The sequence below is a fragment of the Phascolarctos cinereus genome, unplaced genomic scaffold (assembly GCF_003287225.1).
Source record: "Phascolarctos cinereus isolate Bilbo 61053 unplaced genomic scaffold, phaCin_HiC Scaffold_4;HRSCAF=312, whole genome shotgun sequence".
Taxonomy (NCBI): domain Eukaryota; kingdom Metazoa; phylum Chordata; class Mammalia; order Diprotodontia; family Phascolarctidae; genus Phascolarctos; species Phascolarctos cinereus.
In genome coordinates this window covers 560167457-560193063 of record NW_027555847.1, presented here as the reverse complement: position 1 = coordinate 560193063, position 25607 = coordinate 560167457, and the positions used below count along the sequence as shown (strand labels likewise).

General features: G+C 39.0%; 1 protein-coding gene across 3 annotated transcripts in view; it reads right to left on the bottom strand.

Moving 5' to 3' along the window:
• The window catches only part of RANBP9 (RAN binding protein 9), an 88430-nt gene extending 68090 nt beyond the window's left edge, over positions 1 to 20340 (bottom strand). For all 3 annotated transcript variants that reach the window (XM_020986779.2, XM_078153586.1, XM_078153587.1), the window contains exons 1-2: positions 19659 to 20340; positions 2251 to 2362 (exon numbers count right to left, since the gene is read on the bottom strand). In XM_020986779.2, the coding sequence (XP_020842438.1) occupies positions 2251 to 2362; positions 19659 to 20241 (695 nt within the window). In that variant the 5' untranslated portion in view covers positions 20242 to 20340. The remainder of the gene's footprint in view (positions 1 to 2250; positions 2363 to 19658) is intronic.
• Positions 20341 to 25607: the final 5267 nt, after the last annotated feature.

The window sequence follows — 25607 nt, the reverse complement described above, 5'->3', positions numbered from 1 at the left end:
TCCAAATAAATTCCACGATCATACCTCACACTTTGAATTATTTATACTTCTGTTCATTTTATTATCATGCACAACTAGATATGGATCTAGTTCCTACTGTGAAACTGCATTCTTAAGATAGTATGCTTCAAAAACTGATCCAAGGTAGGATTTTTAAAAGGAACCTAAAGTGACAATTTCTCATTTAAATTAAAATGAAGCCAGTAGAACTCATTCTCCTTTGCACATAGTAGGCACTATATAAATGGTCAGCAGATATTATTATTGTGGCTGTGAATAAGGCAAACAAAAACATTTGGTCTGTCTGTCAATTTAAATAGATACAAAGGAAACATTTTTAACTTGTAATAAGATTTAGAGATATTGGTTTAGAATAAGTTACATGAGGAATGAGCATTAGACTAGGCGTAAGAAGACCTGGGTTCAGGTCCCCACTCTGCCCACCTAGAGCAAGTCTACCTCTCAAGGGCTTGGTTTTCTTCTCTGAAAGTACTGAAGGTGGGAGGGAATAAAAGCACAGGTACTATGGTAAGTGCTTTACAAATAAATATTATCTCACTTGGTACTCACAACCCTTAGGGGTTGGTGCTATTATTATCCTCATTTCACAGTTAAGGAAACTGAGGCAGACAGAGGTTAAGTGACTTGCTCAGGGTCATACATCTACTAGGCATCCAAGGCTGGATTTTAACTCAGGTGTTCCTGACTCCAGCAGGCTCAGTGCCCCATCTACTACGCCACCTAGCACTGCCTCTAAAGTAGACTAGATGATCTCTAAGGTCCCTTCCATTCTAATGATCTTCAATCCTATCAATTTTATGAAACTAATCACAAGCAAAAGCTATAGGTTACAGAAACTTAAGAATGAAAACAAACACAAAGTTTAGTACATAGAAAGAACTTCTTTAAATGCATAATATTAGCATAATAAAGAAATTTGATAAACTAAGCCATCTCTTGATATTTTCTTATGTTGATTCAAGGCAAACTTAAAAATATACATGCACATGCTATAATTTTTTCAAATCAACATTTTGTCTTCCTCCTTTCCTTCCCCAAGACACATTTCACAATTATCCCTTCACTCGCTATTTTATAAGAAAATCCAGCTGCCAACATGCCTCAGATTAAAACAGAACTCAAATCTAAATTTGTATGTACTTCAGTTTACAGAAAACTCAACTAAACATTCTTAAAATAATCCCATATCAAAAAGAGGTTTTAACCTCCAGGCTGTGATAGCAACAAAATAATGACCAGCAAGCAGCTGCTCTTTCTCATTAAATGTTTACAGAAAGTCATTGCTCAATTCCAAGTTTTCCTCTCAAAATAATCTATTTCAAATAATTGAATTTTAGTCAACAATTTCAAAACACGTCTGAAAAAAATAAACAGATTAATCCCCTAGAAATATGAACTATTTACTATATCCTTAAAGCTCTTACATAATTCAAAAAAATAAGTGAAGGAACAAACTTCTACATACATTTCTTCAGCAAATTTAACATAGAAGAGTAGATGTTGAAACCCTTTTTTGGCTTAGCACTTTTTTCAAAGATTAGCTACAGGTCACTAAGTATCCAAGAGATGTATTTAGGCAGCTCAAATCCCAAGTTGGCTTTACAGAATTCCTGATGCAGGAGGGAGGATCTGCCCAATGGTCCAGATCATGATGCCAAAACCCACGCACATCTCCTGATCTATCTAGGGAAGAAGTATCTATCACTCACATATCAAAATTCTCTGGAATTTCCATAAATCTGGAGAAGGGACCTGACAAAGTACTTGGATTCTCAGACCCTAAAGAGAAATCTAGGTATAATAAGGCCACTGGGGTTAACAGCCTCACAATACAAAGTGGGGACAGGGATCTGACGGTGGCTACACCTTACAAGCCACATCATTTTGAAAAAAGCAACAGGAAGGTACTAAGAACAATTCTCTCTCCCATTTCACTCCAATCTTACACTCTGAATATTCAATGAATAAAAAACTGTTCTAAACAGTCTAAGACAACACCATAACTACAAAAGACCATCATATCTCAAAGTATTGTTTCAGAATATTTTTAGTTTGAACTAGTATTTTAACTGAACTAAGTCTAATCTGATACCTTAGTAGAAAAATTAGACTAAGACATAAAATTTGTGAGTAAATCAACTTTATATAATTTTAAAAGTGAATAGCAGAAAAGAACATATCAAGTACAAGAGTAGTTTACTTACAAAAAGGTATGCTAGTTATACTTACCCATCTCTTCCCTTACTGACAATTTTTACTTCAAAATAATAAATCCCACAAGCTGCTGGTATAGGATGTGTGGCACGAACTGAGGCTGCATCTTTTGGAGTTTTACCATGACCTACAAATGACATGGGAAATAAAAATAATATGTGAAAAAATATGCTTGTCAAAAGGACAGGTATAATTCTAATCCTGTCACCTCAAGTAACTAAAGATTTAATGAGGCATACTATGTTAATGATAAATCCTACTTGTAAAATTGCACAATTCAAGAATTTTCTGGATTAATGTCACATATTTAAAGATTTTTTTTAAACCTGGGAGGGCTTACATGAACTCATCCAAGGTAAAGTGAGCTGAATCAGGAGAACAATCTACACAGTAACAGCAATATTCTAATAATAATCAACTGTGAAAGACTGAGTAACTTTGATCAATACAATGATCTACCACAACTCCAAAGGACTCATGATGTAAAATGATATCCACCCTCCAAATAAAGAAGTGATGGCCAATCTAACTACAGATTGAACTTTTTCCTCCCTTTATTTTTCTTGCTTCTTTTTCCCAGAATATGGCTAACACAGAAATATGTTTTGCATGACTGTATTATGTATAATGTGTATTACACTTAGTGCCTTCTCAAAGGGTGAGGGAGGGGAGGTGAGAGGGAGAAAATCTGAAACTGAAAATAAAAATAAAGTTTTTTAAAAAGATAAAAGATTCTTGAACTGGGTTGAAAAATAAATTTAAGACCTTGAATACACTGAACTTAGTGACACTCAAACATGAATTAAGCATTTTAATAAGACTATTCCTGTTCTAAAACCAAAAAGGCATAGAGATTTATTAAGGTGAGTGGTTAGAGACTAATATTTGCATACGAGGTATAAAAAACTGAACATACTCAATTATCTTTTTAGATCACAAAGCTTTGAGGCTTTACATTACAGCACTTTTTTAAAGACAAAAATTTCACGTGATTAGGTTTAACTAATCACGTGGAATTGTTTTTAAGTTTAGACTTGCCCATAATTACATAGTTACTTTTGATATAGCACTTGTTGATAACTTTATAACACAGCCTAGCATATGGGCTTATGTTTTAAAATTTCTTCATTTCAACAGTTCATTGATCACATTAAAAAAAAAACACTGAGAAATGCATCCAAGCTTTAATCTATTTTTATTAAAGAAATAAAAAAATCATGCCATCATTACTAGGAAATACATTTCAATGTTAACACATTCCCTATGATACTCATCCATCTAAAAAAATATAAACCATCTTCAAGCTGAACAGTTTCCTCCTTCTCCCAAATATAAGGTAAACAGGAAAAAGGCAAGAGGGACACAAGCATGATGCCTTGTAAGCACGAAGATGGACCACAACTGAGGAATTCAACAAACATTAAGTAAGTGCCTACATGGGTGCAAGGCACTGCAAAAGGTACTAGGGATACTTGATACTTCAATGAGAATACCAATCAATCAATGTTAGTACCCCCTCCAACAATGCAGATTACAATACATTCACAGTTTTTCTTCAGTGGGACTCTTGTCTCTGAACTCTCATATCTATCTTCCCAAAACACCAAGACTTAATGACATTGCATAGATAATCACTGAGCAGGGTGCACTGTCCATCAGTTATCCCATACCTTTTCTTATTATATACTTCTAATGATGTCCTTGATGCCACTTCTGAAAAATTCATCAGTAATGGTTGCAACTTATTCAAGCTTGCCATATGCCTCTCCATTGCCCTTTACAACGACCACTTTAATTTTTCAGATTGTAATATTTCATATTGTAATACAGCAATTCCAAATGATAACTGTTGTTTAAAAAAAAAAAAGACAGGTCTTTGTTTCAGGAAGAAACTTAGGACCAGTGAAAGAACTCAGTTTCCCCAAGATTATACATATATCCTGCTATCCTCCTTCAATTTGATTCTGTTCATGCATACTATCTGTCCAAGGGACTTATAATGCTTGGGCCCACTTTATTGGCCATTCATACCACAGCCTATCACAATCAACAAACAGCAGGTATTCTTTATCTACTTGTTTTTTTTCCTTCACTTGAGTGATTATGGATTTCATTTAGGAGGATCTGCAATTTTATTAAGGTTATGCCCAAACAAAAGCACCTGGAAGAATCTCTCAGTCTTAACTCTGCACTAGTCTTCTATGATACTGGCAAATACTGTCAGAAAACAGACTTTGTTTTACACCTCACTTGATAATCATCAAAGGCTCAAAGATCTGTTATTTCATCTTTCAGGGAATCTTGTACAATTGTAACAAAGGCCTTCAAGGCTGCATTCTGTTCTAACAAATCAAACACTGCTAATTAACACAGTGAGATATTGTATCTTCAACCTTTCAGTAAATCATGTGGCTGTTAAAAAAAAAAGTTTGGCTTGCTATAGAATCTCATGCAAAAACCTAAGTATTCCCCTTTCCTAAGTTCACCAAAGCAACACCAGTCAAAGGGCTTAGGGATACAAAGTTGACCAAAAAAACAGTCACTTTCCCTTAAGGAGTTTTTGATCCAATCGGAAGGATTACACACAAATATGTATGATACAAGGACGAATGTAACAAGTATGAAGAAATACAAAGTACTATGACAAAAATTAGGAAGACTACTGTTATTTTCAACCCCACTGTGAAATAAGTAAAATGGACAATGGGGAAGGTTTCATGGGAAAAGCTTCCAATTGAGATGACCCATGAAGGAAAAGTCTTTCCAAAGGGAGATATGGAAAGTATGTATTACAGGCAGGAGAAGAAGAAGATTGATAAACAGCCAGTAGTCCAGTCTATATAAAATGTAAAGGGGACTATTAAAAAGCCTGGAAAACTACAACCAACTTATAGAAGGCCGTAAACCCCAGACTAAGGAGTTTATATTTTAATCCTGAAAATAATGGGGAACCACTGGAAGATTTTAAGCAAGTGAGTGATAATGATGAGAAACCACACACGAGGAAGACTGTTGTAGCAGTAAGGTGAAGAAAGGACTATTCCTATTCTAAAGTATATAGAAGGCCATGTTGGCCTAGTGCAGAATTTTGCAAGCCCTACTGTCTTATCAGCCACGTGGGAAATCATCACACCTCATCACAGAATCCATCTCTTGCATCAAGACACGGCTCAAACACTACCTTCTATATGAAGCCTATCCTGATCCCTTCACTATCTTGTAGGTAACTAGGTAACTACTGTGTACTTGTTTTTACTCTCTTTGTATTTATTCTGTACATACTTGTCATTATTGTCTCCCCCATTAGGATGAAAGCTCCTGGTCAGAAGGGATTGTTTCATTCATTGTAGCTCTATCCACAGCTCCTAGTAGGTACTAAATAAATGTCTGTTGATCAATCTTGAGCTAGAAAGTTTTTGTGAGTGAGCCTGGCAATAAACTTTTATATTTTGACTAAGGACCAATCTAGCTAAGTATGGAGAGGATAGACACCAAACTGGCCAAAGGGTAATCAAATTTTCAGCCATATCAAACCTCTAAGACCAAGTTGCAAAGAGATCATCAACTGTGTACATAGAGGGCCTAAACCAGGATTGAGGTAGAGAATGGATTAGAAAGAAAAGCCTGAAAGTAGATCTTCTAAGAGATCACTATTACATGGTCAGTGTGAGAAGAAAAAGAGAGGATATGTATCACAGAAGTAGAATTATAAGATTTTACAAATGACTGGATATTAAAGAAGGAAGGAAAAACTCAGAAATGCCCCTAAAATTTTGAGCCTGGGTGAAATGCTTAAAATAACTGAACCAATTCTCTATAATCCCCAAAAAACTGTTCCCAGAGTACACTACATATTATTTTAATGGTCTAGTAAGGCATTATTTTATTCAACATGAACTCACGTATATCATTATTCTTTCACTCATTTTCTTAACTATGAGTATCTAGAATGCTTCAAGTATGATTTTTAAACTAGTCACTTGCTTTTTGGTCAGTTTGTCTGGAATATAAATATCACACCCACACCATATAATGAAAACATCAAAGGAAAGGAAATCACATCTGGCTAGGGATACATTTTAATAAGACTAATATATTACCAATATATATTATACCATCAAATTATTTTGCTTATACCTACAACACACACAAGCAACATTTCCACATGCTCAGAGTGTAGAAGACATTCAATAAACTCTGCCTCTTCTTTCTATTACCTGTTAGGTTTCCATGGAAATGTGTGTCTGTAGGAGAAATCTAAAGAAACCTGCTGCAGGCAGATGCTTCTGTTTTCTTAGCCTGGTGAACAGTAAAGGAGTATATGGAAATATGTATATGAAAAGATCAATTCGCCTTCTCTAGAAAGAGACAAGCAAGAAAACAAGTGCAGAAAAAAATCCAAGCCAATTTTTAAAATATAAAGGCATTTCCTTTTTACCCTACAAGCAATGTTCATATACTTTTGAATTCAAAAAATGTAGCAGGGTAGCTTTGAAACCTGTGCCCTGCTTATTGTTCAGGGACACTATAGTCTTTCACCAAATGACTTCAAACCTTGCATGGCTTCATATTATTCAGTAAAACATCTTTTCTATGAAAACGTTGCATTTTCTGGAGAAAAAAATATCTAAGCTAATTCCATAAATATTTTTGAAGGTAATATCTTTAGGAAATCCTTACACTAGAAGCCAAATAACTGGAGCCCCAAATTAAACCGAACTTTTTCTACATTCAACTTTTTTTTCTTTTGTGAGGCAACTGGGGTGACTTGCCCAGAGTCACACAGCTAGTCAGGGTTATGTGTCTGAGGCCACATTTGAACTCAGGTCTCCCTGACTCCAAGGCCGGTGCTCTATCCACTGGACCACCAAGCTGCCCCTACATTCAACTTTTAAAAGAGGAGCTAATTTCCAAGGTATATCTGTACACAAGGACCAATCTATACTTTCTTTGTCTACAATTCTATACAATGAAAAAATTATATCCCAAATAATGATAATGCTGAGATACCGAATAATACAGAATCTTAATTTTAAAAAATCCACTATACTAAATATTGAGACATTTTCAAGGTGTTTTATTTTTTTAAAACAAGAGGTAGAAATGAAAACATTTCTTGGCTTAATCCTTAATCAGAAAAACTAAATTAATTTAACAACTCCACTCCCAGAACATTTCAATGAAGTAAAACTTTATTTGTAGATGTAAGTAAATATTTAGTTCAAGGATTAAAATGTAGACTCATGCCTATCAGATTGCACATCAGTTATTTCAGTGGTATAGGTCCTATTTCTAAGAATATTCATCGTTATCTTAAATAATGTACCTGCCAAAAACAACTATGCTACAAAAAATTATAACATTTTAAACTAGACATAAATGGTCCTGTGAGTTCTCTCCATGAAACTCACAAATATACGTTATAGTTATATTAGGTTTCATCTAAAAAGTCACAATGTGGGCAAACCTAAACACAATATTAGCACATAAAATAATTTCTAATTTTACCTGTTAACAGGCCTGCTAATACAGGTAAAATAGCTGTCATTTGCTATTCACTCAAAAATAGTTTATATTCACAGGATGAGACTTAACCCAATAAAGTTCATTCACTTCACTTACACTATCAAAATAGCAAAATAAGCCTCTTTCTTTTTAGGCTACAATAAAATCAATAAGCATTTATAAAGTGCCTGCTTTGTGCCAGGTACTGTACTAGGTCACAAAGGTACAAAGAAAAGCAAAACAGCCTCTGCAGTCAAGAGACTTGCAATCTAGAGGAAGAGATAACTTGTACATGAATGACTTGTACTAAATAGACACAACATGACTTGGAGTAAGGGAGGAAGTTACTGCTAACAACTGGGGGGATCTGGAAAGGGTCCCCAAAGAAGAGACATAGTACTTAGCTAAGCCTCAAAGAAAATTAGGATAGAGTCGTGCCTTAGAAGGGAGCACTTCTGGTTGGTGGAGATGTGAACTGATCCAACCATTCTGCAGAGCAATTTGGAACTATGTCCAAAGGGCAATCAAATTGTTCATACCCTTTGATACAGCAATACCACTGCTAGGTCTATATCCCAAAGAGATCATAAAAAAGGGGAAATGGTTTATATGTGCAAATGTATTTTCGTGGTAGCAAAACATTGGACATTGAGGGGAGGCCCATCAATTGAGCAACGGCTGAACAAGCAGTGGTATATGAATGTAATGGAATACTATTGTGAAATAAGAAATGATGAACTGGCAGATTTCAGAAAAAAACTGGAAAGGCTTGCATGAACTAATGCAAAGTGAAATGAGCAGAACCAAGAAAACACTGTACACTGTATCAGCAACATTATGTGATGACCAATTATGAGCGACTCAAGTCTTCTCAGCAACACAATGATCCAAAACAAGTATAAAGGACTCACGAAGGAAAATGCTATTCACATCCAGATAAAGAACTGATAGACTCTGAATGCAGATCAAAGAGGTTTTTTATTTTATTCTTCTCTGCGGCTTTTTTTCTTTTTGATCTGTTTCTTCTTCCATGACTGTTACTAATATGGAAATGTTTTACATGATAGCACATGCACAACCAATGTCAAATTGCCTGCCACTTTCAGAAGAAGGGAAGGGAGATGGAGGGAGAAAAATTTTGAACTCAAAAATTTGTAAAAATGAATGCTAAAAATTATCTTGACATTAACTGGGGAAAAAAAATAAGATGCTATTTTTTTTTTAAAAAGGGAGTGCTTTCCAGGCATAGAAGGCAGTTGTGTATGAGCCTCCAGAGCATTCTCCCTCCATTCTTAACTATCTTCTCAGGGAACAGGGAGGACAAGCATTAAGTACCCATGTGACAGACACAGTGATAAATGCTTTACAATTATGATCTCATTTCGATCTGGCAAGATCCCATCAGCCTAGGTACTCACATCTTATCAGTACCTTCTGCCTCACTATTTGGACAGTGCAGTCATGAACTCATCATCCTCCTTTAAGACCTGGTTGTACTCATTTTTTACTCATCTGTGGCTTCTCCACCATTTCCCCTCTTCCCCCCAACTGAATATATCCTTCCCTTTCTACCCACCCTACTTTCAGCTTTCTTTTGTGTGTTGTCTTCACTAGATAGTAAACTCTTTGAGAACAGGGACTGTCTTTCTTTTCCATATTTGTTTCTCCAGAGCTTTTCACAAAGCCTGGTGCATAATAGGCACAACCCTGTGAGACAGGTGCTATTGTGACCTCCTCGTTTACAGCTGAAGAAACTGAGGCAAACAGATTAAGTGACTTTCTCAGGATCAGAGCCCTTCAAATCCACTGTACCACCTCGATGGTAGGGGGCTTTAGAACACACAAAGTTGCTCCCTCAAACTCCTTATCTCCTAATTCCTCAATCTCCTTTAATGATATTACCAACTCCCTTCATTCCAAGTCATTCATTCCTTCATCCAACACAGGGATAGATTGTGAATGTCAGCATTACTCAAAAACGTTCTATTTCTTTAATAAAAAACCTAAGACATTAGTCTGACAATAACTTCCTATCACACCATCTTTCCATGTGCCTCACCCCTCCTAAACCTATTAACCTCAACATGACCTCCAATTCCACTACCCCTCAGTATTTTCTTAGGCCAATTACCTCTGCTGTGTTTCACTTTCCTCCCTTCCCAGTCTCAACCAAGTAAACTCACACTATCCACTGCTCTCTAATGCCTCATCCCTTTTTATCCCATCACAACTTAATTTTATCTCGAGGTCTGTGTTACTCCATTAACTGCACCCTAGGTGGAAATGAAATGAGAGGAAATCACACAACTGTGCTGACTAGATAAGAGACATCCCCCCCTTCCTCCCCAAACTTTAAAAGGCAATCCTTTTGTTCCTCCCTAATTCCTTAACTACGGCAGCTCTTGGGGCAGTGAAGAGTGCTAAACCTGGAGTCAAGAAGACTGCTCTTCCTGAGTTCAAATCCAGTCTTGGACACTTACTAGTTGTGTGACCCTGAGCAAGTCACTTTAACCCTGTTTGGCTTCAGTTCCTTATCTGTAAAATGAGCTGGAGAAGGAAACAACAAACCACTCTAGTATCTTTGCCAAGAAAACCCCAAATGACGTCACAAAGAGTCAGACATGACTGAACAACAATTCCCTAACTCACTCTGCACGAAAATCTATTTCAAATCAGATCTTCTCAAGCCTCCCACAATTCCTACCCACCCACCCCTACCCAACTCTCTTGGTTGTGTGTACCTGGTCTCTTATTTTACTCAGAAAACAGACCATTTATCATAACTGCTTTCTCTTCATTTCAAAACTTCTGGACATTATTCCTCACTCCTTCCCCACCTATCCCCTCCATGCAACCCCCACCATGAGGAAGCTCATCTTACTAAGGCCAACCCTCTACAAAATAGGCCCAGCAAAAACTCTAAATAGTATCTGCTTCTGTCTTCTACAGCAGTGGCCCCCTCAATCATCCCATTACTCTATCTTCAACTTCTATCTACTAATTCCTTCCCTACTGCCTCTAAATACGCCCAACTCACCCAGGTACTAGAAAAACCTTCACTAAATGCTACTAGCCCCTCAAGCTATCATTCTAATGATAATGAGAATCATTCTAATGAGATCAGGTCCCTAGATTTCACCAGATTGCCAAAGGGGCCCAAGACATAAAAAAGGTTAAGAATCTCTGCAGTATACTCTCAGTAGCCTCTTCTACAGCCAATCCACAGACTTGTTAATCCAGCTCTTCCCCCCTCCTTGCTACTACCACCAAATTCTTTCCCAGCCCCACATCAAATACCTACTGGATTTCCATGCTGATGTCTCAGACACATCTCAGTCAACATGTCCAAAACAGAATTCATTCCTTTCCTTAGTTCTGGCCCTCACAGCTGTATTATTACAACAGCCTCCTAATCAGACTTCCTACCTCAAGTTACTTCCCACTCTAATACATCCCCTACACAAAACTGCCAAAGTGTTTTTCCTGAAGTATAAATCTGACTGTGAGACTACCCTCCTCTCTAAATTCCAATAGTTTTCTCCTAACTCTAGAATCAATAATAAATTCTTTCTGTCTGGGGGCAGCTGGTGCAGTGGATAGAATACTGACCCTGAAGTCAGGAGGACCTGAGTTCAAATCTGGCCTCAAACCAAACACTTGACACTTACTAACTGTGTGACCCTGGGCAAGTCACTTAACCCCAATTGCCCAAAACAAAACAAAAAAAAAAACCTTCTGTCTGGCTTTTAAGGGCTTCCCCAACGATTGTGCATTCCTGCTCCCTGCCCTCACCTAAACCTCATGAAATCCTTCTCTTCCTTCAAGATGCAACTCATCCTTCAAGATGCAACTCAGGTACCACTTGATGCTCAACCTGATCCCAACTGTTAGTGCCCCCTCTCCTTACCTTGAATTTACTGTAACTACTTTGTATTTATCTATTATCTTTGTATTTATTCTGAATTCATTCATATGTGTACTTCTTGTCTCCCCTCAAAAGAATGTAAGTCCCTTGATATTGGAGGTCTGTTTCACTCTTTGTATTCTTACCCCAGCACCTTGCACAGTTCCTGGCACATAGCAGACATTTAATAAACGCTTGTTGATTGACAGCCAGTGCAAAGGCACCAATGCAAAGGCACCAAGATGGGAGATGAAGTGATGTGTCCAAGGAACAATGAAAAGGCTAGTTTGTATGGACCATAACATAGGTGAAAAGGGATAATGTGAAATAAGGTCAGAAAGGCAGATTAGGACCAAACTGTGAAGAGCATTAAATATCAATTGGAAGAGCTTATACAGGGGTGGGGAACCAAACAGATTCAGTCAAAAGGCCATACTTGAACACCTAAAGGGCCACATGTGGCCTCTAGGCTGCAAGTTCCCCACCACTGGTTTGACCTAAGGCAACAAGGAGCCATTGAAGTTTATTAACTAGCAAAGTAACATGGTCAGAACTATGTTTAGGAAAAAAGTCACTTTGGCAGCTTAATATGTTAATTCTGGTAAGGTCTCCAGCCTGGGACAAACAGAGTGTACCAAAATATCTGCCCAACCTGTTAGCTTGCTTCACCACTCTTTTATCCATTAGAAGGTACTACAACATTAAAATATCAGCACTGCTCCACCTACTTCCACATACCTTCAGTATAACCTCTCAATTAAGATGCTATCATCCCAGAAAACTATGCAGATCCTGTTGAAAGCCAGCCATTTCCATTTCACAACTAAACATTTTAAGTGGGAATCAATAAACTGGCTGGGAATAAAGAATAAAAGAAAATAGATGATACAGCAAACGTTATTTTAGACTCAGCAATTTCTAAGGAGGAAAGGTTCTAATAAAATAGGTTTCTTACACTGTAATGCCAAGTCTCAAGCTCCAAAAAAGATTTGAATAAGTGGTCAGAAATACATAAAGAAACCGGTCAGGGCACTGAAAGAATTTGGTGCAGTTTCACACTTTTATGATTGCTATATTTATAATGTCTCCTCTCATCTTAAACATGTACATAGAAAGGGATCCTGTACTCACTGGATATGTGCCAACTGCTGCAGTAAAGCCTGGCCTGATCTGATTCCAAAACCTGAGCCAAAAATAAACTAGAAGATCTGGAGATGGATCAAGTAGGGCTGGTATAGCAGCAATTGTCTTATGAGTACAAGTTACCAGTCCTGCCCAGTGACCTCCAGATGAAGCCTCACTCCTACCTCTCCTCATCCCACTCAAGAAAAAAATGTAGTAGGAAATCTTTAATTGTTATTAATTGAGGACTAGGGCACATTGCAAGGCATTAGTCATACTTCTTTCAAACGTCTTTAAAAACTTTCCTTTTGCTAAGTGAAGAACTATTGCTAGAAAAAAACATCAACAATAGTTTGTGAAGAGTCCAATTAATTTTATTCACTAAGCAAATCTGCCTTTCTATAACTTTTAAGACAGTCACATTTTGGCTTACAATATAGATACGTAAAATATACTTAAAATACTTATATGTTTATAGACTTAAGTATATAAAATATACTTAAAATATAGATACATATCAATATTTTTAACATTTACATATCAAAAAGTTGGGTTGTTTGTTTAAGAGACTGTCCCAATCTACCTATAGACTGTTTAGGAAGACAGGAGAGAAATGTGCTACTTTTCTTCAAAATAACAGCGTTCTGAAAAAAAAACCCATAAATCTTCATTTTAATGTTTTGGACCATCTTATGATCTGAGCCTTCTCATGACCAAATAAAACCAGAATATCATTAAAACATAACTTAGTCTTTCAGATTCAGATATAATACCAGTCAAATCATGTAATCTTCAAACAAATTGTTGTTCAGTCATGTCCAACTCTTCATGACCTTATCTGGGGTTTTTGTGGCAAAGATACTGGAGTGGTTTGCCATTTCCTTCTCCAGCTCATTTTACAGATGAGGAAAGTGAGGCAAATAGGTTTAAATAATTTGCCCAGGGTCACACAGCTGGTTAAGTGCCTGAGGTCAAACTCAGGTCTTCCTGACTCCAGACTGGGGGGCTCTATCCAATGTGCTACCTACCTCCCCAACAAGTTACACATGGCAAACACCTGATAAAATAGATAACCTATATTCCAGCACCATAGGTACAATGGAAAGTACCCTGACTTTTTATCCTGTCTCTGTTTCTATGTGACTTCAGGAATATCAGACCTTCACCTCCTTTGGCCTGTGGTTTCTTCATCTGTAAAACAAGGAAGTTGAAGTTAAAGTCATTAGAGCTGGAAAAATACCTATGATATTCTTTTAGGCCTTCAAAAATTTCTCAACCTTCTCTCAGAGATCAACCCCGCCCTGATTTTTCCATTTGCTATACTCTTGTTGCTGGGTTGGTTTACTCTGTGTGTGTGTGTGTGTGTGTGTGTGTGTGTGTATGTGCGCGTGCATGTGGGTGCGTGCTTGAGAGCTGAGGAAGGAGAGTAACACAACTGTTGAAAAGTATGAGGGAGAATCCCAGTCAGGTGATGAAAAGTCTTGAGAACTAACCACTGATGGGACACTGAACATTCTATATAATTCATACTAAAAGAGCCAACCACTAACAATTTCTCAAGCTTAAAAGAAACTAAGCACTTAAATAATACATCAAAGATATTTAAGTATTCAATATTTCAAAACTTTAATTTGAAATGCAAAAACAGCACCAAATAATTACTTTAAAATTTGTCATTTTCAGGTCAGCAAACTAATGCCTGGTCATAGCACTTGACAAGTTAATGTTCCTTCCTTACCCCTCCCACTGTATTCCTTAACCTAGTCACAAAACTTATGTAAACTGGGTACCATGTTCATTTTAATTGGTCTACAATGCACTAAAAACCTGGGTTTTTTTCCTAGAAAAGTTAAATTAGACCCTCTGACAGCAAAAAAAAAAGCAGAAATAAAAGTTAATTGTCTAAAAAATTCTCAATAGGCAATGATGGAAATTGTGGTTGACACTTTCAGGGATCAGGAGACAAGGAATTTTTCATCATCATATTTCTGTGTGGAAAAGGTAGGTGGGAGAGAGGGAGACAGAGGGAGAGAGAGAGAGAGAGAGAGAGAGAGAGAGAGAGAGAGAGAGAGAGAGAGAGAGAGAGAGAGAGAGAGAGATGGATGGAAAACTGTAGCCAATGTAGCAGAAATAGCAGCAGTTAAATATATACTAAGGTTAAAGGAGCATGTAGCTGAAACTAGAAATAAGCTGGTTAGGGGATGGAAGAGGAGGAAGGAAAGTGGCAGAAATACTGCAGTAGAGAAGCAGACACTGTATAAGTCCAGTTCTCAAGAGGAAAAACTCTGAAATAACCCTCAGGTTATAAAATATCCACCAATCTGCACTGTTATTTAACAGAAGCCCTTGGCTACAGGGAGTCAACACCCTCATGCCTTTCTAGATTTAAACAAAAAGCTGATCTGAATTTTCTTTGATTGTAAGCTTTGGAGGCTTTAGTCATAGGTCATGTTATGAAATATTCTGAACTATTGTGAAATTCTGAACTCCAACTGGAATTTCACATAGCAAATAGCAATGTGAGGAGGAAAATACATCACTGGGGATAAAAAAGAAAATTTCACCAAAGCATTTCATTTAACAGAAATGGCATTTAAAAGTTACTTGATATTCAACTCTTACCTCCTGAAACAATCACTGTGAACCTAGAAATCAGTTCCAGCCCTCTAGGGCTATGAAGAAAAAGGAAAAGCTTGACACTTCCAGGGAAGAGCATTAAATATACAAAGCTAAAATCCTTCCTTCAGCCTGTGGAATGATGAATAACTCCTCCCTACTCTCTATTCCTCAAGACATGACATCCTCCTACTGGATAACAAGCTTTTTCAAGCACTGATTATGTTTAAAACCGTTAGGTATACAAACACTCCACTAAACATTTTTTCCTTCTATTCTAGACTGACAAGAAGCAACAATGTTTAAAAACAGTTCTTAAAAAGTGTTACTAAATGACTGATTCAGGTGGATTTCCAGTATGGGTGTCCTTGTATGCAATGAATGTAGTTTTGAAAAGTGATCAACTGAATTGCACTTTATATTAATTAAGGAAGTTTATTAAAGAATCTTTGTACTGGAACATTTTATAAAATCAACTTATTCTTTCATTTAATTTCAGATTTTCTTATGTAGGAATTTTTTATACTAGACATAATAAATTCTATTTCATATATAGTTTATGTATGCATATGTATCTTTCACTTAAGTGTGTGTATACATACATATATGTATACATATATTCACACACATTTAAATGAGAGCTTTTCATAGGAAGAGTGAAATTTCATTCATTTAATTAAAGTTTTTCTTGATGCAGTGGTCCTTTGACCATGGGCTACAGCCATTTTGAACCATAAAATGATTAAGTAATGCTATCTAGTTCACCTTCCTGTTGTGAAGCAAGGCTTCACAAAAGGAGACTTCTAAGCCCGCTCAATTCAAGGAAACTCCTTCCACTCCCTTCATCCATCTAAGGTTGGGAAGTATTAAAGGGCTAAAGGAGAGGCGAGGAGAGAAAAGCAATAAATGTAAGGAATATGGTCAAATGTGACTGAGTCCTTTACAGAAAAAGTTTGCCTCACATTTCCTAATATTTCCCTGCTTGGTCCTTGCCTTTGTTTCCTCTAGTGTGAAAATTCATTTTTCATAGCCCAGATTAATCTAAGTACAAACTGCCTCATTATTTATCACTTAAAATCAATGATATATTAATAAATTCATAATGAAGCTATTCCCATTTACCCTTTGACTTTTTGAGTAGTAACTGGGCTTTGAAAAAAGTTCATTTGGCACTAGAATCACTTTTCAAAAAGGGAATGGAAGGAAAGTTTGGATTTCTTACCTTTCTATCATACTATATCTCTTTCCTAACCTATTAACCAAAGCTAAAATCTTACTTGAGATTTTTAAGGGCATTACTTTACCTTTTTTAACCACATTATCCTAAAATGTTAGAACACCTTTGGTCTGTTCTAAATAAGAGATCTAAAGTGATTTGACTATTTCCTGGCTTCATATCACAGTCTTTCCAAGGCACTCTATCGACCAATCTTAGAAATACCAACTAACTTTCCTCGTGTGGGTAATATTTCTTCTAATCGATTACTCTTTAAACATCCTTCTATCCTTTTAGGGTTTTCAGGTTTGAAGCATTAAAGTGACATACATACAAATCAAGAAAGTTCCAGTCAAACTATAAGTAAGTGATAACTTCGAAAATACATACTTTAAAAACAGGGAAAGAGTTTAAAGTTTTGTAAGCTGAGAAAATTTTAAATATATGTTTTTAAACTTTTCTGAAAGGCTAATTCAACACATAGCCTATTCAACACTAACTATAAATGTTACGATTGAAATATAATAAACTTTAGTTCTTAAGTGAAAGGATTTAAGCCCTACTCCTTATTTATCAATTAAGGGAATGCTATGCATAGGCCTTATTTCTATATAGATAGAACCCCAGTGGTTAGTCACAGCCCTGGCAACACAATTTTGAGAAAGAGTCTGGCACTGTTGAACATTAATCCTTCCAATCACTTAAGGAATACAGTTTCCAAATACACATGCCCAATCTCTGCTTATAAGACTAAGGTCTTATGGACAGAATAAGGGAGCCACATGCTGGAAAATTGGTGTGATAACATCTTTTAGAATTTAGAAACATGCAAATCTATCCAAATGGTAGATGAAATTCAATACTAGGTTTAAGTCAAGTACAATTACATCTTTCATTTTTTTCCTCATCTACATAAAAGGCTGTTGTCTCTAAAACTGCTCACAAGATTCCTGTATTATTGACTAGTTATACTTTACATTTTTTCATCCAGACTCATATAACGTATAAAAAATGACAAGCAGAAGAGGCAATAAAGGGGAGAAAGGATATGAGTAGACGGAAGGGGAGGAGTACAAGGAAAGGAAGCAGAGGAAGAAAATGAGGAGGGGGCAGAAGGGAAGACTGCAGAGAAAAAAAATCATAGACCAACCATCAAAATGCAGTCCTCCAGAAACAAAAGTGAAGTTTCTAGAAAGTGGACCTCAGTACTGCACAGAAAAGATTATGTAGCCAACAGCTTTAAAAAAAAATATCAAAACAGAGGGTACCAGTGTTTTTTTTACATATTGTTGACTTCATGAAATGAACATAATACACATTTCATTATTCACTTTTAAAGTAGCTATTAAAATTGACCTAAGGAATTAAAACCATATTTATGCCTAAGTTAAAGAAACTAAAGTCAATAAAAGTCCCTAGGATCTTTGCTTCACTGTACAGAAGAGGAAGATGAAGTCCATGACTAGCCCAAGATCACAGTTAATAATATAATCCAGAGTAATAGCTAAAATTAACTGACACCAATGGTTCTTTCTGATCACACCTCATTAACTGGTTTACATACTTGTATTTTTCCATCGACAAAACTTTTTAACAGAAATGAGAATCTATCAAGTCCAACTTAGGAAACTTTTTTTGGAAGTAATATCAAAGATAAAGACCTTAACCATATAGCCAAAAACCACAGTAATAGAAGTAGAAAATTAAAAGCAAAATAACTAGCATATTATTCTGAAATTTGTAATAAAGTAATTATTTTAAATTGGCAATATTATCTAGAAGAGTGGCAAGAGAAAAAAAGAGTAAATCAATATTCAGCAACATCAGTTTTAATGTATATAGGCCTCCTCAGTACAGCCAAATCATGCCAGTTGTGTGCCTGTAAGTCATTCTCCTTTATGATTAAACAGTAACTTATTTATGGAGGCCTGTTGCAAATTTCACCCTGTATACTTTAAGGATTTAAATCACAAAGTTGTTTTTGCACTCCACATTCATCTGCCTAGGACTCCATAAGGACCCTCTCATTGCAGCCAATCAGAAAGAGGCTGTTTTGAAAGTAAAAGCTCTTATTTCAGGTCTTGGGCCTAAAACACTAAACTAAAACTAAAACCAAAACATTTGTTTCCAGACCTAATATTTACTGTTAGATGGATTAAAAAAAATAGGTCAGATTAACATATTTGCTGTTCAGATTAACATATCTGCTGTTCACTCTTCAGGAAATTTCAAACCCTCTCCCCACACAATATACAATTTTATACACAGCTATTTTTCAGAAAGCTTTGTTTTGAGGGACATCTCCTGAAGTCACACAGATCTTGTAAATTACAAGTATAAAACAGCAATATCAAGACATTATCAAGTGTGAAACAGTCTTGTTTCCACAACACTACCTATATCAATATAAAAGTACAGATTATTTTAATGTTATTCCCCTTTCTGTTAAGTTTCAGTAGCCAAGATTTGTTTTTGTGGCTTCACCTTCTTGACACTTCCCTGTTGTGTCTGATGAAATATGCTGACTTCGAACTTGTGCCCTTGGTTCTTCCTCTTCTAAACAATTTCTGGCCTGTTTTTCGGAACAACCTTCCACTAAATAAATATCCATCTCCTTCGCGTTCCTAACCTCCTTAGATAAGCAATTATACTTAAGATCTTTTTATCCCTATACCAAAATAATTAAAGAGAGAATCCTGGGAGAACAATGTAACTAAACATTGAAGATGTAAGTTTCCTCTACTTTAAGGGAGATCAGAAAAGAGTTCTGTCCTGACACTGTTGTAAAAATGTTTCCTTTCTGGATTCTTTCGAGGTGTCCTGTTACTGGTGCGAAGATTACTACATCTCTGCTCAGGATAATTATGCTCACTCTACTTTCCCCAACAATCTTCCCAATCCCTCGGAAGTGGCCTGCCCCCACCTTTCTTTCCACAACCCCCCGCCCCCGAATTTGAAACACTTCGAAAACAAGCTCAGCAGCCAAAACACATTTTAAAAACAAAAACACGGAAGTGGCGGGATTCCGGGGGGAGCGTGATCGGCCCCCAGGCCAGTTACCTTTGTAGTGGACCCGCAGGTTGTTCTGCGAGAGGCCGATGTAGCTGAACTTGTCCTTCGGGCTCCACGAGCGAGGCAGCGGCGTCTCTTGCTCGTCCACCGCCGGGTAGAGGCGCTTGAGCCGCCGCTGAAGCTCCTTCTCCTGCTCGTTCAGGGCTGGGTCCCCGTGGGGGAAGGGGGCCGAGGCGCTGCTCCCCGTGGCCGCTGGCGGGGCTCCTCCGGCCGGGCTGGCAGCCGCCGAGATGCCGGGGGCCGGGGTGGCGGCGGCCGCGGCCGGAGGCGGGGGAGGCGGCGGCGGAGGCGGCGGCGGGGCCGCCGTGGCCGGGGGTGGCGGCGGAGGCGGTGGGTGCAGGAGCAGGGCGGCCGCCCCGGCCCCCACCCCGACGCCAACGCTGCCGCCACCGCTTCCTGCTCCCCCGACCGGGGACGCGGCTGCGGCAGGGCCGGCCGGAGAGGAGCCGGCACTAACGGGGGTGGGGGCCGGCAGGACGACCCCCGGGGCCGGAGCCACGGCCGCGGCTGCCACGGCCGGCAGCTGCTGCTGCTGCTGTTGTTGATGTTGATGCTGCTGCTGCCCGGACATCCCGATCCCGGCCGAGACTCACACCCCCGCCGCCTCCTCCTCCTCCTCTTCTCCTTCTTCCTCCTCTGCTCCCCAGGGGCGCTGCCAGCACTGGCCCAGTCAATCGGTCCGTCCGCCCGCCCCCGCCCCCCCTCTCCCCGGAAGCAGGCGGCCGGGCCCGCGCGCCTAGGGGTGAGCGCGACGGTTGGGGGGCTCTTGGGGGAGGGGAAGCCGAGGAGAGGCTGGGCTGAGAGCCGGGGATGGGGGAGCGGGGTGGGGGGAGGTTGAGAGAAAGAACGTTGGCTCGAGCTCAGCGGTCGCGCGAGGCACGGGGACTGCCGAAGCGATGAAGGGAGACGGAGGGCGGGCGGGGGGAGCGCGCGAGAGAAGAGGCGGAGGAGGTCGATGCTGGACTGCTGCTGCTGCCGCTGCTCCTGCTGCTCCCGCTGCTGCTCCCACTCCTACTGCTACTGCTGCTGCTGCCGCTGCCGCCGCCGTCGCCGCTGTTACCCTGCGGCGGACTCCGCCGGCGCAAGACGTAGCGCGCAGGCGGCGCCAGGCGAGAGAGACGGAGAGGGAGGGGGAAGGGGCAGAACACGGGGAAGGGGGAGAGAGGGGCGAGAAGGAGGAGTAGCGAAGGGGGAGGGAAAGAGGGAGGGGAAAATAAAAGCGGGGGGGGGGAGGAACTGAAGGGAGGGAGCACCGTAATTTGGCCAAAGAGCGCGAGATGCCGGAGAGCTGGACTGGCTAGGTCCCGAGAGGGTGGAGAAGTGGGGAGGGCGGGGGTGTTGGGACGCCGCCGCTGCAGGAGGCGCTGTGGTCAGTGCGTGTTAGAGGGGTGGGGGAGGGGGCGGTAGAGTTGTCTCGCAGCAAGTGCGCGCACGCGCGAGCCCGATCAGCTGGGCTTCTCCGGGGGATGCCTCGGGGACTCACCACCTTAGTGATCCGCACGTCCCCTTCACCCCGCAAGGAGCGCTGGGTTAGCCATCGTGCTCTCTTCCACCACCAACCCTAACCCCCCACCTCCTTTTCGATATTTCTCTCGTCCGTCTTTCCTCCAACCAAACCTCAACTCAGGCTCATCTTTTTTCCCCTCCTACTTTTTACTTCTTTTTGTTATTGTCGCCCTCCTCCCTCCACCAGCGGCGGCTCCAGCAGCCGCAACAGCCTCTCGCTTAGGCAAGAGTAATCGAGCGCTGGTGTCGGTGCAGCATCTCTTTTCTTGCACCCCCACTACCACCCCAGTCTGCACCACTAAGCACCCTTGGTGCAGAGCTAAATGCTCCCCAATAGGCAACTTCTAGAGTGGTGCCGGTTCAAGACACTACGGAAACTTAGTGTCTCTCCTCCGTCCCCACCACTCGCCCCCAGCCTTCTGCCTACTTAAACTTGTTCAGGATTGTAAACATGGTGAATAGCTTCCAAAGTTCATAAAGGAATCCTGAGTTTGCAATTAACTAAGAATTCTTATAATGCAAAGGGAAAGAAACAGTTTTTCACTGGACTTTGCTTAGAACTTAGAACCTCAGTGTTGCATGCCCCTTCAGCTCAGTCTTCCTCATCTGTAAAATGAGTGAATTACACTAGTTGACATCCAAGGTTCCTTTCAACTCTAAAATCCTATGATGCCCCTCTCCCAGTACATATAAACTTTACATTTTTTCATACTATGAATATTTTGATACATAAAAGAGACAGCATGGCTTAGTGGAGTCATGAGGTCCTGAGTTCAAGTACTGTGGGGGGGGGAATGTTTTCTGCCTTTGGCATTTACTACCTTACCAACCTCTGGCAAATCATTTGCCGTTTTGGGGCCTCGGTTTCCTCATTTGTAAAATGGGAGGATTGGACTAGATGGCCTTCCTGCTCTATGACCTCAAAAGACAGTTAATCTGTTGGTGACCCAGGCAACTCTACAAAGCCTTAAACTGCTGATTTGCGTGTGTACAGGGAGAATGCAGAAGGGGAATTCCCACACACAAGCAATCACAGGTCAGGACCAAAACAAACCCATAAAACCATTAAATAGAAACTTAGCTTAAGTCCAAACAATTATAACACTTTTATTTTTTAAAAGTAGAGATTCCTATATGAATTAATTTTATGGGAATTTGTAAATGAATTATACTAGAGGAGTGTTAAATTAGCAGTCCTAAAGATTGAAATAGTTACCACAAAGAGCTACATAAATTGTATGAGTACAAGCTTATAAAAATATGCCTTTGGAAGAGCCTTTCTTCCTGAGACATCAAAGTACTTTATAGATTCATTCCTTATAGCATCTTCCTTTGTCAAAGAGAGAAATATGACCATTTTGTAAATGAATAACGCTGAAGTGGAATGCCTTGTTCAAATTAAAAACAAGTCAGCACAGCTTGGAACAAGAATCAAATTTTGTGACTCGCAGTCTAGTACCTGATTCACTAGGTTGGTACATCTTGCCCAGTGGCACAAACCTGACTTTAGATTGTCTGGAAGCCCATGTTTTTAGCATTCTTTTTTGTTCCAAGTATTCTTTTGTTTTCTTTTAAAATTTGAATTTTTATAAGTAGACCATTAAAATAAATACTAAATATTGGGTTTGCTTTTTAAAATGTCATACTTATCATTTGCTTAGTCGAATAAGCTTTTAACATTTTGGAAAATAATCTTTTTCCACTTCTAGGATAACTTTGGAGTGTATTGGTTTAGTTACAAGTCCTGGATTTCTGCCCAGAACTAATAACTGTATGGTAAATTTTATATTTAAAAATACTGTATATTTCAATAAGACTGCTATTAGACAGTAACCTTCCTACCCAGTTGTTCTGTAATAAAAATATCAAATAATCCAACCTGGTTAATTTGAAATTTGTATTGTGTAGTTCTTACATTTTAACAGTTTCGTTGTGTAGGATAAAAATAATTGAAAATTTGGAAGTGAAAGATCAATCTTGCACTTTGTAAAACAGGACAGGAAAGCCACATATAATCTGATGTATATCTTAGATTTTTGGAGAGCATATTTTAAAGGCTTCAGAGTAAGGATAAACAGGCTCCCAGGAAGTAAAATCTGTAGAAAAATCAGCCTAGAAAAGAACAGGCAGCTCTCAAGAATAAGAAATTCAATGAAGAAAAAAAGGGGGAATAGTCTAAAGAGACCAATGTGGATACATAGGCATTGTAATAGTACTGCTAAAGCCCTGACAAACTGCCTTAGATTTATTGTTGTTTTTCAAAAATTTTTACTGATAGCTTTTATTTTTACATTGTCTAGATTTCTTCTTATATTCCTCTTTCTTTCTTCTCCCAGGGATGCCCCCTTATAACAATAACAACAATGAAAATAATAAGCAATGATCAATGCAATGACCAACCACAATTTCCAGAGAACTCAAAATGAAACATGCTACCCACCTCCTAATAAATAGGTGATAGACTCAGAGTACTAAGACATTTTTTTTACATGGACAATGTAGGAATTTGTTTTGCTTGACTATACATTTTTTGTAACTGGATTACAGGGAAAGAGTGAAGGTGGAAAGGAGAAAAAGTGATTTTTTTATTAAAATTTTTAAAAAATTATTAGAGGAATAGGGGAGAGGAAATCAGCAAATGTGCAACATCCAGGAAACAGGAAACAGGAAAACATCAAAAAAATCTGACATTATATGCAGTGTTCTGTATACATGGAGACTGAAAAAGATGCAAAGATGTCTTCTCATCTTTTCTTCGGGGCCAAACTTGTACTGTATACTTTATCAGTATACAGTTTTGATTATTTTGTAGTTATTCTTTCCATTTACATTCTCATAGTCTTGTATGATGTTTTCCTGGTTCTGCTTACTTGAGTTTGCATCAATCCATATGTCTTTCCATGCTTCTCTGTTTTTATCATTAATATTGCATCACATTTATGTACCACAATCTATCTAGCCATTCCCTAATAATTGGGCATCCACTTTGTTTCAAATCCTTTGCTATCACAAAAAGAACTGCTCTAAATATTTAGATGTATACAAAACTTTTCCTTTGGTTAATGGCCTCCCTCTACCTTAGATTTTAACAGACAAAAAAACAAGTGCAGGTGAAAAAGGATAAATTCTAATGTGTGCCACAGTACTTTAAAAAAAGTGGTAAGCACATGAAAGCACAGAATGAGCTGAGGCTGTGAAGGAAAGCTAAGTATAATAAGGGATTTTTTTAAGCTATCTTGAAGAATAAAGGATCAAAGAAGAGACATGTTCCCTCCTTGAGTAGATCAGATGATGACAATGGATGATGGAGAGCAGGCAGAGCTAATTAGCTCTTATTTTGCTTCTGATTTTTTCTGCCAAGGAGAATGCCCCTTGGAACTGAAAGGACAGAACAAAAATGGCTAATGGACCTATCACCTATGACCCAGGACACCACAGAATACTCTGGGCTCACGCTGACCAGGTTTGATCCTAGAGACTGACCTTTTGGAAGATCAGTTTTCCTCTCTGGTTGGTCTTCCCCACTAGGAATTACTACAGGAAAATCTATATTTTTTTCTTTCTATCTAACTAAATATATGTACCCATATAGATATATGTGTGTGTTTTATACAAGGCATGTGCTTCTGTATGTGTGTGTATTCCCCAAAAGCATAGTTCTTCATCTGCAAAAATAAGGGGGTAGGATTAAATGACCTCTGAAGTGCCTCTCAGTTCTACATCTGTTATCCCATGATCCTGTGTGTGGACACACATAAGCCTGCTTTTGCCAAGAGTCCCTGCTGGCCTCTATGCCCCCAACTGCTACTGTAGTACCTTAGAATTAGAGTGTGAGAGCTGGGAGGGAACTTGGGGGTCATCTAGGCCAACCCCTTCAATTTTCAGATAAAGAACTGACACTCAGTAAGTGTTTAAGCTGGGGTTAAACCCAAGTCCTCTGATTTTTAATCCATCAAGTTCCACTACATCATGCTTCCTTCTTCTCTGGATCTCCCCTCTCAGGTTACCTACAAGCAGGTGTGTCATGTGCTTCTACAAATAAGTTCAAATCAGTTGCCTCTGAGGGAAAGCAAGGGAGAATCTCTTTGCATTCCTGACCAGCTCTGCAGATCTCTGGAAGCAAAGTACAAGCAGAGAAGCAAAAAGAGAGTGCCCAAATGCCAAAGCTAGCTTTTCAGCACACTTTCATAGAGCATGGATAAGGGTGACTCCAAAAAGTCTATCCTCATGAATCCCATCCATCCAGTTATCTTCAAGGCAGCTCCAGTCAGAGAAGTTATCTGTATCCTTTAAATAAGGCACCAATGGGCATGCCCACACTCCAAAGGAAGATCTTGAAAGTTCATGCCCTATAACTTCATCAAGTTGCCTGGGGAACTTATCAAATTGATCAGGGACTCCCCTAATCAGATGCCGCTACAAAAAAGTGGA